Source organism: Chiloscyllium plagiosum, unplaced genomic scaffold (genome assembly GCF_037043375.1).
Source record: "Chiloscyllium plagiosum isolate Xiang-an unplaced genomic scaffold, Cpla_swu_hap1 HiC_scaffold_36, whole genome shotgun sequence".
Taxonomy (NCBI): Eukaryota; Metazoa; Chordata; class Chondrichthyes; order Orectolobiformes; family Hemiscylliidae; genus Chiloscyllium; species Chiloscyllium plagiosum.
Genome location: NW_028270174.1, coordinates 48,730,607 through 48,746,763, shown reverse-complemented (window position 1 = coordinate 48,746,763; position 16,157 = coordinate 48,730,607). Strand labels below are relative to the sequence as shown.

The 16,157-nt window shown below is 43.5% G+C and overlaps 1 protein-coding gene across 1 annotated transcript in view; it reads right to left on the bottom strand.

Annotated features, from left to right (window-relative positions):
* Nucleotides 1–2,439: 2,439 nt before the first annotated feature.
* rxfp1 (relaxin family peptide receptor 1) overlaps nucleotides 2,440–16,157 on the bottom strand; it is a 122,595-nt gene continuing 108,877 nt past the window's right edge. Inside the window, exon 18 of the mRNA XM_043673942.2 lies at nucleotides 2,440–2,717. Within this exon, the coding sequence (XP_043529877.2) occupies nucleotides 2,440–2,717 (278 nt within the window). The remainder of the gene's footprint in view (nucleotides 2,718–16,157) is intronic.

The following is a 16,157-nucleotide window of genomic DNA, read 5'->3' as shown; positions in this document are numbered from 1 at the left end:
TGTTTCCATGCTGCACATCTCTATGACTTTTTCACATGGCAGAAATATCCTTCACGAGAGGGCATAATTTTAAGGTAATTGGAGAAAGGTTTAAGAGAGATGTCAGAGGTAGGTTCTTTACTCAGAGAATGGTGAGTGTGTGGATTGCACTGCCAGCAGTGGCAGTAGAGTCAGAAACATTAGGGACATTCAAGCAACTTTTGGATAGACACACAGAAGAGAGTACAATGTAGGTTAATCTGATTTTAGAGTAAGATAAAAGGCCGGCACGACATTGAGGGGACATGTTTTCCATGTCAGTTTGATAAATTAACTCATTAAGATGCTTATCTCTTGCCCTTACTGAACTTTAACATAAAATTTAGCTTCTACTCACCGATTACCACCTCTACCACCTCAATCAACTATATGATACTTACACAGCATAATTCCATAACAAGCGCAAATTCAGCTGATAAACCGTCACACCATTAATGCACCTGATTCACTGTGTCTGTTTTAAACAAAACTTTTCCAGAGTTACAGTGACAATTCAGTCTATTACTGCTGAATTACTACCCTGCAATCTAAACACACATGCACATCGCTACATATTCCTTCAGCATAACATTCACAGTTTAAAAACCTTTCAAATCATTAGGTTATCAGCAGGTTTCAAATGTTTTCTGTTCATTTCAATTTAATTTAATTTTGGGTAACCCAGCAAACTTCAGGTTAATATTTACAAAAACATGGAGCCTTGCTCACTAGCCAGTCTAATTCTCTAATGAGTACAACAGATGCTGGAGATCAGAGTCAAGCTTAGTATGGTGCTAGAAAAGCACAGCCGGTCAGGCAGCATCCAAGGAGCAGGAAAATCGACGTTTCAGGCAAAAGCCCTTCATCAGGAATGAGGCTGGGAGCCTTGGGGGAATGAGGAAACATTCGCCTCAGGACCCTCCAACCCCATGGCATCAATGTGGACTTCACCAGTGTCCTCATTTCCCCTTCCCCCACCGATCCCAGGTCCAACCTTTCAGCTCAGCACCGTCCTCATGACCTGTCCCATCTGTCAATCTTTCTTCCCACCTATCCCCTCCACCCTCCTCTCCGACCTGCCACCTTCACCCCCACCTCCAACCACCTATTGCACTCTCAGCTACCTTCCCTCCAGCCCCACCCCCGTCCCATTTATCTCTCCACACTTGAGACTCCCAGCCTCATTCCTGATGAAGGCCTTTTGCCTGAAACGTCGATTTTCCTGCTCTTCGAATGCTGCCTGACTTGCTGTGCTTTTTCAGCAACACACTAATCTTGACTCTAATTCTCCAATAAGTTGAGGAGTGTCTCAATAAGAGCATAGTTGGCATGAATGTAGCAACTTATGAGGATCCAGGATTAAAACACACAGACTAAAACAACGTATGGTCAAAGTAACTGCAGTCTGGTGCCAGAGGTGTAACATTATGTCATAAAAATGACAGGCCCTGCATTATTGCTTTAAATTAAATACAAGGTTTAGTCATTATGTAGAATCCACTTAAAATTGCGAACAAGGGTTTATGAGGTCAATATTTCTACCCCATTTAACTTTCAAATTGTGATGCAACATTTAATGCATTCAAATTCATGAAACAATAGAAATCATTCACATCATTTCTGTTAGCCATTTACAATATTATTTACAGAGCACAGTATTTGATTAAGCTGAGGAATATCAGTATGATTTTAAGGTCATATTTAATTTTTAAATCAAGTAGGTTAATTATTCCTAGTGCCACAGCTTGTCTTTTGGAAGCTGCTACATCATTGTGTACATTATCACAACATTGTCCACATGCCGCAGTAATAAGAATGATGATTGACTTTGCAAGACATGAGCTTTATGCTTAGAAATATGAATTATATAAGCTGAGTAATATCTACAAATAGACTATATAAATTAATAATTCAAACTGATTAATGAACACCACAATAAAGCTTCTGTGGTGTTATTGTGGCCTCTTCTGCCATGATCTGCAATAAGACATATTTAATATATACTTCATACAAAGTGAGAATTCACTTAAATAGTAAATAATCTGTACATCTGCATTAACACAATGCATAAAGCCACTAAAACAATAGTTAAACATGGTTCAAGTCATTTGTTACTTATTCTGAGGTAATAATTCAGTAAACAAGATGCAGGGCAACACATCAAATGAGCTGTGTTTATTTTTTTACATCTGGTGAGGAAGATACACCAAATACATGATAAAGATGTGTGTCAAAATGCCAAAAGGCAAAATACAAAGTTTAAGCTTGCTTGTCAATAAATAAATAAGATTGAATCTTTATTTTTGCTTAACAGCTTGGCAATGTCTTGAGCCCAGGTCTTCAGCTAAATGCAAACACTTTGTGATGTGACAGCATTCACCTTGTGCTAAATTTTTGATACAAAACTTTCTGACAGCAGCTTCAATGTAATGGTGATTTGCGAGATTTCTGAAGGATTTTGTAAAGTTCATTTTTTCTAACTGTTGGTATGCTCTCCTGAAATGACCACATTTCCAGGAGGATGAATGATGGTGCACAGATTTTCTGACTTTGTTTGTTTACAATTCCTCTATTTTTATAGTTATACCAATACCGTAGTATCATTTCCTTGAAAGTTCGAGTTGTTAGAGTGTAGAGGATTGGGTTCAGTGCACTATTAATGGGCAATATGAATATGACCACCCAGGAACTTATGGTACCTATTGGAAAATAAAAGAACAATCAATTTTTAAAAGAACCATGAAATTACATTTAATTCATTTCAATTATCCCTGGCCCATTGAATGCAATCTTTGTGGGCCTGATAGTATATATCCTTACCTTCATCTTCATGTGCATGTGAATTGAATATCCTATCACAATTAACTATTTAAGGCAGATGGTGACATAATTGTAATGAGACTGAACTAGTTACCCAGAACTCTAGGTTCTAATGTTCTGGGAACAAAGGTCCAAGTCATATCCATGGCAGATGATCAAATTTGAATTTAGCAAGAAGAAATGGCATTAAAAGTGAGCCTATTAGGGGCCTGTTGATTGTGATAAAACCCCATTTAGTTCACTAGTGTCTTTGGGGAAGAAAATCTGCTGTCTTTACCTGGTGTGGTATATATGTGAGTTCAGACCATTGTGGTTGACCTTTAACTGTGCTTTGAAATGACCTAACAAACCATTCAGTTCTAGAAAGGGTAATAAATCAGGGAGACCCATATCCCATGAATCAATATAAAATAAATTAACTTTATTCCTCCTTTATGGTACAATTCTAAAGAAGGTTTGTTCACAAATCTTTGAAGGTGGTTAAGGTTAACAAAATAGTTTTGAAAATGTATTCCTGAAATACACAGATACAAAATAGACAAAGACTAAGCCATCTGGTCCTTAAAACCTGCGTAATGTTTTAATAAGGTCTTGGTTATAGCTGGATTAGGTCAGTATTTATTGCCCATCTTTAGCTGACCTTAAAGAGGTGAGTGCTGCCTTGAATGGTTGCAGTGCTGGGCTTTACACAAGAATCATCAAGCAGTGAAACAATGGAAAGGAAGCTGTATGTGATTTATTTTGCATAAACAAAGCAGCTGATTGGTGAGTTGAATTGGTGCATATTTTCAGTCTTTAAAAATGTTACAGCTTGGCTGAGGGCATGGCTACTGTATCTAGTGAACTGATGTGGTTTGGAGTGATGACAATAGCTGAAGACTGGTTTCTGTGATGCTGAGGACCTCAGGTGGAGGCCGATGTAAATCATCCACTTGCCATTTCTGACTGAAGACGGTTGTAAATGCTTCAGCTTTTTATGAGCTTCATGTCATAACTGAGGTTGGGAATGTTCAAAGAACCACCTCCTCCAACAGTTGTTTACAGCCAGCTTGTTGGTAAGATCAAAATATTTTCTGTATTTTGCTGCGTCATGATATGGTCCACTGTGAACTGAATTATATGTAGAGCGCTGTCTATATGGTCTGGAAATCAAAAGGTGATACAGAAGGATCATCCACCTGACATGTCGAGCTGAAGATGATTGTGAATGCTTCAACTTTGTCTTCATGTCTTCACTGCTTTACTGTGCCATTGTTTAGTTTTGGAGGATATTATGGAACCTCTGCTAGTTGTTCAATTATGCACTACCTGTTCACAAGAGGATATGCCACTTTCTGCAGAATCTTGATCTGATGCCTTGCCTGTAGGATGACTTGTCTCAGTCTCTAGCATGTTTCTCTTATTGATTAGCATGAATTCTCATGGTCTCTCATGCCACTCGTTGATAAACCAGTAATACCCCCTGTTTAAGAACAAGCAGAAGAAGCACTAAGTGTGCCAAGGTCAAGTATAAACTTGGCAGGGGATTTCAATGTGTATTATCAAGAGTGATTCAGAGGCAATGACTACTGATCAAGATGCCCAGATCCTCGTAGAATGTCTATGGCAGGTGATGACGGTGAGGGATCCACAGGAGGGAAAAATCTACTTCACCATGTCGCTACCAATGTAGTATGCAAATGCCAACTGCCCATGACCAAGTTGGCAGAAATGACCACAGCATGGTATTTGTGGAGACAAAGTCCCATCTTCACATTGAGGACATTATCCATTGTGTTGTGTGACTCTGCTACTATAATAAATATGACAGAATTTGAACAGATGCAAAAATTCTCAGTTGGTCAATCATGAGGCACTGTAGAGCATAAATATATCCAACCACAATCTGTAACGTCATTATTTGACATTTCTCCCCACTCTAACATTACCACTGCGGCAGGGCAAAAACCTAATTCAATGATGAAGAAGGGTATGCCAGAAGTGGCAGCAAACATACTTAAAATAATGTGTCAATCTGGTGAAGCTACACCACATGACTTGTTACATACCAAACAGCAAAAGCAGCTTGCAATAGACAGAGACAAGTGATCCCACAACCCACAGATTGGCAGTCTGCTGTCCTGCCTCATGCAGTTGTTAATGGTGGTGAACAATTAAACAACTAACCGCATAAAGAGGTGCCATGCAAATATCTTCACCTGTGATAGTGGGGAAGCCATGATTGATGTATGTGCAACCACCTTTAACTGAATGGATTATCCATCTCAGCTTCCTTCCAAAGTCCCCCAGTATTACAGATACCAGTCTTCATCTAACTGAACTTACTCCATGTGATACAAGAAAGGTTGAAGGCACTCGATACAGCAGAGATTACAGACCCTGACAACATTCTGGCAATAATATTGAGGCCTTGTGCTGCAGAAATTGCAGCACCCTTAGCCAAGCTGTTCTAATACAGCTACAATACTGGCATCTACCTGGCAACATGTAAATTTCCCAGATATATCCTGTTAGCCAGGAGGCTGCAGAAAGAGATAGTTGGTACCAGTCACTAACATGATTTGGAAATGCTCAAGTATAAAACTGTTGATGACAGGGAAAATCAGCTTGTGAACTGAGAAGGACCAGGTACTGCCTGAGCCAATCAGAACCAGTTGGTACAAACTAAATTTCTGCAAAAAAGTAAGAAAGATGAGGTAATGCAAAAGCCTTACTTGGATGAGTAGAAATGAAGTAATGCTACCTAAGTCTCTGGTTCAGATCTGATAAGGTAAAGGCATGTTTTAAGTGGACGAGCCTGAGCCAGCAGGAAGATGACAGCATGACTCGAGAGAGATAAGAATAAAAGGATAAAAGACAATTCTTGGGGCATGCAGCCAGCAAAACCTCCAGAGACTGACCATCATAGAAGCAGACTCCAGTTAAGGACGTGACAATGACATCAAGAGAGAGTGACAGAGCAAGAGCCAGAGAGAGAGAGTAGCATCTGGCCAACATCAGCCCTTGTTAGCAGCAGCAAGCAGTTATTGTGATCAGGTATTAGCTTTTATATTCTGTGACTACTCAGGGAATGTCAGAGAACTCTAGTGGGTGTATAAATAGGTCCTAGTTCAGTTTGTGGGAAAATACACAAGCTCTAGTTTGTAATGAAACATATAAGAAATATGTGTATTATTTAAGTAACTTGTGAAGTCACGGGAATTGACTCTTCTCCTCTCTGTCATGCTAGCATCGGCAGCTGGCAATTGCCAGGCTCAAACAGGCACCAACAGATCTTGGCATCTCTGGGTGGGCCTGAGCATAAATCCTTCCACTCAGTCATAGGGGGCTACAGTCAGATTGAACTGCAGCTTTAGGTTAAAGGACGATCTTCTCGCTGAGTCAGCGGGACGTTCGGGTCGAACCAGAGCAGCAACGTACAGAGACAACAGGAGCTTGGGGTTCAAGGGACCATCTCTCTGCAGAGTAAGGAGGAGAGCCGAATCATACCAGACGGGAGCCTGGGTTAATCCATAACTATTAGAATATGACTAATTAATAGGGAATGGACTGCCCTGTTGGATGGCAGTCCTCCAGAAATACATGATACATGATAGGGAAGTGGCCGTAACACATGTAGTATGCAGGTCAGGGTAAGGACAAGGGAAAACCTGCTGGAGAAGCCCTTTGGAAGGTTGCCCAAGCACTGATACCAGACAAGAATTTAAAGACAGTCCAGAAAGCTGTAACAATCAGTTGCTTGCTGGAGGAATTCATAAAATGCAGACAACAGGCTAAGTTAGAGATGGAAGAGAATAAGAGATTTTGTGTGGAGGTAGTGAGAAAATAACTGACCTGCAAGGACACAGAAGTGCAGATTTGGTACATATGAACCAGTATCATAGGCAGTGCAAGGTAGAAGGTTCTGTGGGAACGAGAGAGGCTCACGGCTGGTGTGTTGCCTCCCAGGTGCCAGGGTCAGTGATGTCTCGGATCCTGTTTTCAGGATCCTTGAAGGGGAGGAGGAGCAGCCCTAAGTCATAGTCCACATAGTGACATAGGTAGGAAAAGGGATGGGGATTTAAGGCAGAAATTCAGGGAGCTAGGGTGGAAGGTAGAACAAACAAGAGTTGTTATTGCTGGTTTGTTGCCCGTGCCATGTGCTCGCAAGGTGAGGAACAGGGAGAAAGAGGAGTTGAACATGTGGCTACAGGGATGGTGCAGGAGGGAGGGTTTCGGATACCTGGATAATTGGGGCTCATTCTGGGGTAGGTGGGATCTCTACAAACAGGATAGTCTGCAGTAAACCAGAGGGGTACCAATATCCTAGGGAGAAAATTGCTAATGCTATTCAGGAGGATTTAAACGAATTCAGCAGGGGGGTTGGAACCTAAATAGTAGTTCCAGTGTCCAGGAGGTTGAGAGAAGTGATGTCAGGAATATGGTTTCAAGGTTGCAAGAGTTCACCGGCAAACAGGAAGTGTTGTTTGAAATGTGTCTACTTCAATGCCAGGAGCATCCGGAATAAGATGGGTGAACATGCAGCATGGGTTGGTATGTGAGATTTTGTTGCTGTGGCCATTTTGTAACATGGGTAGAGCAGGGACAGGAATGGTTGTTGCAGGTTCCGGGATTTAGATGCTTCAGTAAGAACAGAGAAGATGGGAAAAGAGGGGGAGGTGTGACCTTGTTCGTCAAGGACAGTATTACGGCGGCAGAAAGGATGTTTGAGGACTTGTCCACTAAGGTAGTGTGGGCTGAAGTTAGAAACAGGAAAGGAGAGGTCACCCTGTTGGGAGTTTCCTATAGTCTTCCACATAGTTCCAGAGATGTAGAGGAAAGGATAGCTAAGATAATTCTGGATAGGAGCGAGAGTAACAGGGTAGTTTTTATGGGAGACTTTAACTTTCCAAATACTATAGTTTGAGTACTTTAGATAGGATTCCCCTACAGTGTGGAAACAGGCCTATTGGCCCCACCGACTCTCCGAAGAGTAACCCACCCAGACCCATTTCCCTCTGACGAATGTACCTGACACTATGGGAAATTTAGCATGGCCAATCCACCTGACTGGCACATCTTTGAATTGTGAGAGGAAACAGAGCACCCAGAGGAAACCCATGCAGACACGGGGAGTATGTGCTAACTTCACACAGTTACCTGAGACTGGAATCGGACTCGGGTCCCTGGCGCTGTGAGACTGCAGTGTAAACCATTGAGCCACTATGGGTTAGTTTTTGTCCAATAGGCATAGGAGGGTTTCCTGAAACAGTATGCAGACAAGCTAACAAGGGGCACGGCCACACTGGATTTGGTACTGGATAATGAACCTGGCTAGGTGTTAGATTTGGAGGTGGGTGAGCACTTTGGTGATAGTGACCACAATTCAATTACGTTTACTTTAGCGATGGAAAGGGATAGGTATATAATGCATGGCAAGAGTTATTGCTGGGGGAAAGGCAATTATGATGCTATTAGGCAAGATTTAGGATGCATAGGATAGGGAAGGAAACTGCAGGGGATGGGCACAATTGAAATTTGGAGCTTATTCAAGGAACAGCTACTGCGTGTCTTTGATAAGTATGTACCTGTCAGGCAGGGAGGGAATGGTTGAGTGAGGGAGCCATTGTTTACTAAATCTCTTGTCAAGAGGAAGAAGAAGGCTTATGTTAGGCTGAGATGTGAAGGCTCAGTTAGGGCGCTACAGAGTTATAGGTTGGCCAGGAAAGACCAAAAGAGAGAGCTAAGAGGAGCCAGGAGGGGACATGAGAAATCATTGGCTGTTAGGATCAAGGAAAATCCTAAAGCTTTCTATAGGTATGTCAAGAATAAAAGAATGATTAGTGCCAATCAAGGATAGTAGTGGGAAGTTGTGCGCAGAGTCCGAGGAGATTGGGGAAGCGTGCAATGATTATTTTTGAGCATCATTCACACTGGAAAATGACAATGTTATCGAGGAGAATATTGAGATACAGGCTACTAGACTAGATGGGATTGATGTTCGCAACGAGGAGGTGTTAGCAATTCTGGAAAATGTGAAAATAGATAAGTCCCCAGGGCCAGTTAGAATTTATCCTAGGATTTTCTGGGAAGGCAGGGAAGAGATTACAGAGCCTTTGGCTTTGATCTTTATGTTGTCATTGACTACTGGAATAGTGCCAGAAGACAGGGGGATAGCAAATGTTGTTCCCTTGTTCGGGAAGGGGAGTAGAGACAACCCTGGTAATTATAGACCAGTTAGCCTTACTTCGGTTGCGGGTAAAGTGTTAGAAAAGATTATAAGAGATAGGATTTATAATCATCTACAGAGGAATAAGCTGATTAGGGATAGTCGTCATGGTTTTGTGAAGGGTAGGCCATGCCTCACAAAGCTTGCTGAGTTCTTTGAGATGGTGATCAAACATGTGGATGAGGGTAAAGCAGTTAATGTGGCGGATATGGATTTCAGTAAGGCATTTGATAAGGTTCCCCATGGTGGGCTATTGCACAAAATATGGGGGCATGGGACTGAGGGTCATTTAACAGTTTGGATCAGAAGTTGGCTAGCTGAAAGAAGACAGAGCAGGGGAGCTGATGGGAAATGTTCATCCTGGAGTTCAGTTACTAGTGGGGTACTGTGTAGATCTGTTTTGGGTCCGCTGCTGTTTGTCATTTTTATGACCAAGATGAGGGCCGAGAAGGATGAGTTAGTAAATTTGTGGATGACACTAAGATCGGTGGAGTTGTGGATAGTGTTGAAGGACGTTGCAGGTTACAGAGGGACATAGATAAGTTGCAGAGCTGGGCTGAGAGGTGGCAAATGGAGTTTAATGAAGGAAAGTGTGAGATGATTCACTTTGGGAGGAGCAACAGGAATAAAGAGTACTGGGTTAATACTAAGATTCGTGGTATTGTAGATGAGCAGAGAGAGCTTGGTGCCCATGTACATAGATCCCTGAAAGTTGCCACCCAGATTGATAGGGCTGTTAAGAAGGCATACGGTATGTTAAGCTTTTATTGATAAAAGGATTGAGGTTCGGAGCCATGAGGTCATGCTGCAGCTGTACAAAACTCTGGCATGGCCACACTTGGAGGCTTGCGTACAGTTCTGTTCACCGCATTATAGGAAGGATGTGGAAGCTTTGTAAAGTGTTCAGAGGAGATTTACTAGGATGTTTCCTGGTATGGAGGTAAGGTCTGATAAGGAAAGGCTGATGAACTTGAGGCTGTTTCCATTAGAGAGAAGAAGGTTGAGAGGTGACGTAATTGAGACATACAAGATAATCAGAGGGTAGATAGGGTTGACAGTGAAAGCCTTTTTCCTCGGATGGTGATGGCTCGCATGAGGGGACATAGCTTTAAATTGAAGAGGATAGACATAGGACAGATGTCAGAGGCAGTTTCTTTACTCAGTAGGGGCGTGGTACATACTGCCTACTACAGTCGTAGACTTGCCAACTATAAGGGCATTTAAATGGTCATAGGATAAACATATGGATGAAAATGGAACAGTGTAGGGTAGGTGGGCTTCAGACTGGTTCCACAGGTCAGCGCAACATCGAGGGCCGAAGGGCCTGTACTGCGCTGTCATGTTCTAAACTGGTTAGGGAAAGGAGTAAGCACGAGGGAGAAGTGCAGATGGCTGAAGCTGAGGCAAAGGGGTGGAAGCAAAAATGTATTATTTAAAAGCTGCAATGGATGTGATTCAGAGAGCAGCTCAGGAAAAAAGTAATAGTGCTGCTAATCACACACAGTGTCAGAAACAGATAGAAAGGCTGCACAGTCAGCTAGCTGCACAAAGAGGCATGACATGTGCATTTACACCCAAAATAGCTGATGAAGGCGGTGAAGGGGACATAGATTGGAATGGTTTGGTGGATGAAGTGGCTATGTATGGCTATGGTGACAGAAATCCCATACCAGAGGATCCTCTGGCAGCTTATGACCTGGGATCAAAGACCCCATTGGCGCCAGTGCCCCCTGACACCTTGTAACCACTAGAATGGGTGAAGGGGAGGACGGTGAGGAGGTAATGACAGTGACATATTCCACCCCATTAGGAATGCAGCAGTTGAGGGGGTATTGCCAAAGACATTGGTACATGTGCGCCCAGGGATGATCCGAGGGACCTGTTCCAAGGGGTTAGTCAACAGAGAGAAGTACATAGTTTAGATGATGCTGAGGAAAGAAAATTAATAATAATGTGCCTACATGCACATATATATTCTGCCTTATCAAAGCGAAAATTGGTAGATGCACAAATGTGGCTTTAAAAGACCAGGTGTTAACTCTCATGGGCGCTAACAGAGGGGATTCAGTGGAGGCACTAACAAAGTGCTATCAAAGGAAAGGTGACCATTACATTTGCATCATGCCTTTGGACAGTCTTTCATGGCATATATAGATAATTTCCTATAGATAATTTTTTGAACAGTAAAGGCATTAAGGGTTATGGTGAGAGGGTGGGTGGAGCTGAAACCATGACACGATCAGCCATGATCTTATTGAATAGCAGAGCGGGCTTGAAGGGCCAGATGGCCTACCCTTGCTCCTATTTCTTATATTCTTGTATGTACAGCCTTGGACAGGAACAACCTGGAGGAAGAGGCTAGGAGCCAATGGCTGAGAACACTGGTATCGCATGGCACTAAGGAGTCAGGTGGGCATTACAACAGTTTGAACCCACTCATAACACACACACACAGAAGCCTGGGTGATCAGGAAGATCATCAGGGTATGGGAAAAGGAAACAACAAATTACCCAGGGCCTCTGTGGTATGGAGGATGCCTGTTGAAGATCAGACAGCAATCTGGAGAAATGAAGGGGGAGGGCATGCTCAGAGGGCACCTCTTCCAGCCTTCCAGATGGTGGGTAGATGTAGAGGCACAGGAAACATCTCAGGAATAGGGAGAACTCAAAGCAGGGGTGTACAAGTGCTAAACTTGTGGCCAAGAGGGACATTTTGCAAGAGAATGCCTGAATCCGAGATGTGAGAATGCAAGCCGTGAGGGGCCAGAGCCTACCTATGGAAGGACCGAACAGACCCAACCCCCAACGTGATGTGACGGAGATACTACTATCTTCGGCGATGTATCCTGAACTGAATGATGGTCATAGGCCTCTCCATTATGGACATGTGTTACATGATGGAATAAAGTGGGGAGACCCCTAGTGAATGGCAGGGTTGGAGGCTGCCTTGTTACATTCCTTTGGGACATGGGGGTATTCCAAACCACTGTCAATATTACCCATGTCAATGATGCAAATTGGAAAATTCAAAGGAAAATCATTTTAAGAGACATTCACAAGTGGGACATGTGCGCGTACTGTTGGAGGCGTAGTATTGAAACTTTAAGTGAGATTAGATTACTTACAGTGTGGAAACAGGCCCTTCGGCCCAACAAGTCCACACCGCCCCACCGAAGCGCAACCCACCCATACCCCTACATGTACTCCTTACCTAACACTACGGGCAATTTAGCATGGCCAATTCACCTGACCTGCACATCTTTGGACTGTGGGAGGAAACCGGAGCACCCGGAGGAAACCCACGCAGTCACGGGGAGAATGTGCAAACTCCACACAGTCAGTCGCTGAGGTGGGAATTGAACCCGGGTCTCTGGCGCTGTGAGGCAGCAGTGCTAACCACTGAGCCACCGTGCCGCCCACACGGTTATTACATTACCTTATTACATTACCTAGAGAATAAGAAAGCAGGACCCTGTCTCGATTTGGCAAATGCCTGTAGGCATGAGTAGGAAAAACTGTACTCGCATCCTGGTGGGGGAATATCAGGATAGGATATGCATGGTTGGGGTAATGCAGGTGAAACCAGGGCACATAAGTGATGACCCTGAAGTGCAATGACTCAGGGTCCTGACCCCAAACCATAGAAGCAATATGTTTTCTGAAATAAGCAGAAGAAGAGGTAGGGAAGGTAATAGAGTTTGAAACAACAAGGGATGCTGAGACAGCTAGCAGCCACTAACAATTCACCTATTTGGCCAGTGGGGAAACCGGACCATAGCTGGTGACTAACGACAGACTACTGAGCATTGTACAAACCAATCCCGTTAACAGCCCCCACCATAGCAACTAACCCAGAAACAGTCAAACAAAATGAGGATGTGCAGTGGTTCACGGTTTTGGACATAAGTAATAGGTTTTGGTCAATTCCTTTGGAGAGAGAGTGCCAGTATAAATTCACATTTACTTTCCAAGGCCAGCAATATACGTGGACGTCCCTACCACAGGGATTTTATAACCCCCATCCATATTTCACCAACGTCAAAGAGAAGTGTTAAAAAGGTTCTCAAAGCTTGAATGTCTGATGCAGTGTGTGGATGACGTGCTTCTACAGACTGAAAATAAAGAGCATTCTCAGCTGCTAAGTGAGTTGCTGCAGCTGTTGAATGAATTGGCTGCGAAAATAAACCCCAAGAAAATGCAGGTGATGAAGCACAAAGTTACTTACCTGGGAATGATTCTGTCACTGGGGAAGAGAGAAATTGACACATGAAGGACAGATTCCCTGTTTCATGGAACAACAAAGGGTTAAGATCCTTCCTAAGCTTAGTGGGATATTGCAGAGACCACATCAATGGATTCGGTACAAAACCGGCCCCTTTGATGGAGTTATTAAAAAAGAATACAGCCTGGGAGTGGAAAACAGAACACACACAGACCATAGCAGCTCTAAAGCATGCACTAGTTGTCGCACATGCTCTGAAAACCCGAACCCAATTGAACCATTTTCATTGGAAGTAGCCACCACAGACACCAGCCTCTTAACAGTTCTGTTACAAGAGGCGTATGGGAAATTAAGACCAGTATCTTCACTCATGCTCTCACATCTGCTGGCTGTTTTTTGGGGAATGCAGCATTTAATCTACACAGTGGGGCTGAACCTACTTCCAATATTATCAGAATGTTGGAACAGCTTTTATTAGACAGAAGGATTAAAGATGGTATAGTTAGCCAAATTAGAATTGCTAGATGGACATTGTTGCTACAAGGAAGGGATATCACTGTAAAAGAAGAGAATGCTACCATCATGTTAGCAGACAACTTAGCATATCGGGAAAAAACACAAATGTCGATTGATGATAGCAATTGGTCCCAAGGGCCCATTTGTATCAAAATAAATGGGAGGCACCAAAGCAAGGAGGCAAAGGAAAAATTTCTGTGGATGGCTCCTCATCAGTACAGAAAGGAGAAAGAAGAACTGGGTGTGCGATATATATGAAGCATTTGCCCCTTTGGAAGATGAGAGGATTTGTCTCAGCAGATGGAAAGCCCATACCATTGGCTCCACTGTTAGGATACATCTTTGAAGAAGCACAGGGGAAAGGGTATGGGATCACAAAGGCAGACGTTCCTTCAAAGCTATCTCCTGAAGGGAACAGGAAGGTTGGTGAGCTAGTGCTGTAAAGGGAGGGTGGGGGGAGAATGGCAGCCACCAGTTAAGGAAATCAGTAGCCAGAAGGAGAAATAAATAGAGATAATGGATTTAGCAGAGGAGCAAAAGAAAGACAGACAACTGAAAAAACTAATAGAAGGAGCAGAATCAGACGCATATAAAGCACCAGAGGGGATTTATGTTCAGGCCAGAGTGGTTTTATGTGGAGGAAAATTCATGCTGCCAGAGTAGGGACTAAATCAAAGAATCAACTGGTACCATGACTTATGGGGACATAAAAGGGCAGAGACTAACCTGGGTAAGATAAAGGAGGCATGCTGGTGGCCTGGAATGAAAGCTGATGTGGAACACTATGTTAAGAATTGTTTGAAATGTACATAGCATAACTCCGACAGGAACGTTAAGAAAGGGGCCCTCTGACATACTGGACCAGTAGAAGAGCTTGGACTAATTTACAAATAAACTACGTAAGACTGCTATCCCCCACTCCAGAAGGATACAAGTATATTCTGGTAATAATGGATACTTTCACTAAACAGGTGGAAGCTTTCCAGGCTACCATAAACACAGCCAAAAATACTGCAAAGATTTTGTTCGAACATGTACTCACTCGTTGATGTATATTCCAGAGAATAGAATCAGATCAGGGAAAACATTTTACGGCCCAAGTAATGAACAATATAATTACCGTTTTTGGGATCGACAGAGATTCCACATTAGATTAGATTTGATTCCCTACAGTGTGGAAACAGGCCCTTTGGCCCAACAAGTCCACACAGACCCTCCAAACAGTAACCCATCCAGACCCATTTCCCTCTGACTAATGCACCTAACTCTACGGGACAATTTAGCATGGTCAATTCACCTAACCTGCACAAAGCAGGAGGCTGGTAGAACACAGCAAGCCAGGCAGCATCAGGAGGTGGAGAAGTCGAAGTTTTGGTTGTAACCCTTCTTCAGGACTCGGACTGGGTGTAAGGGGAGCTGCAGATAAAGGGGTGGGGGGCAGGGTGATGAGATGGGAATAGGTGAAGACAGGTAGACCTGTTTGATCAATGAAAGGGATGGACCCAGTAGATGGCTGAGAGGAATGGAAGGCAGGGGGATGATAAGGGAAGGGAGGTTATTTGAAACTGGAGAACTCAATGTTGAGTCCTGCCGGCTGTAAGTTGCCCAGGCAGAAGATGAGGTGTTGTTCCTCCAATTTGCGGTTTGATTCGTTGCAGCAATGGTGGGGGCCAAGGATGGTCATGTTGGAAAGGGAGTGGGAAGGGGAATTAAAATGGACAGTGACTGAGAGGTCCGGTTAGCCCCTGCGAGCTAGGCTGAGATTCTTGCCGAAACCTTCCCTTAGTTTACATTTGGTGTCCCCAGTGTAGAGAAAACCACATCGGGAGCACTGGATACAGTCAATTAGGTTGGAGGAGGCAGTTCAACCTCTGTCTCACCTGGAAGGACTATTTGCAGCTCTGACTGGAGGTGAGGGGGGGTGATAGTTGCAGGGGAAGGTTCTGGGGGGTGGGGGGGTCAATGGGGACAGTGGTGCAAACCAAGGATTGGCAAAGGGAATGGTTCTTGTGGAAGGCAAAGAGGGGTGAGGACGGGGAGATGTCCTCGGTGGTGGGGTTTAGTTGGAGTTGGCGGAAGTGTTTAAGGATGATGTGTTGGATGTGTATCTTTTCTGATTCCACATACCTTACAGACCACAGTTTAGTGGAATTATGGAAAGGATGAGTCGGACACTGAAAAACATGGCAGACAAAATGGTGCAGCAGCACAAGACAACCTGCCAGGTTGTTGTGCCCTACGTGTTGATAATAATTCGGAACACTGTTGCTTCATTCACAGGCTACATTCCTTATCAGCTCATGACAGGAATGGAGGGGTGGTAGGTTTGGACTTGTCCGAACCTGAGGTATTCAGCATTTTATTGGAAAAATA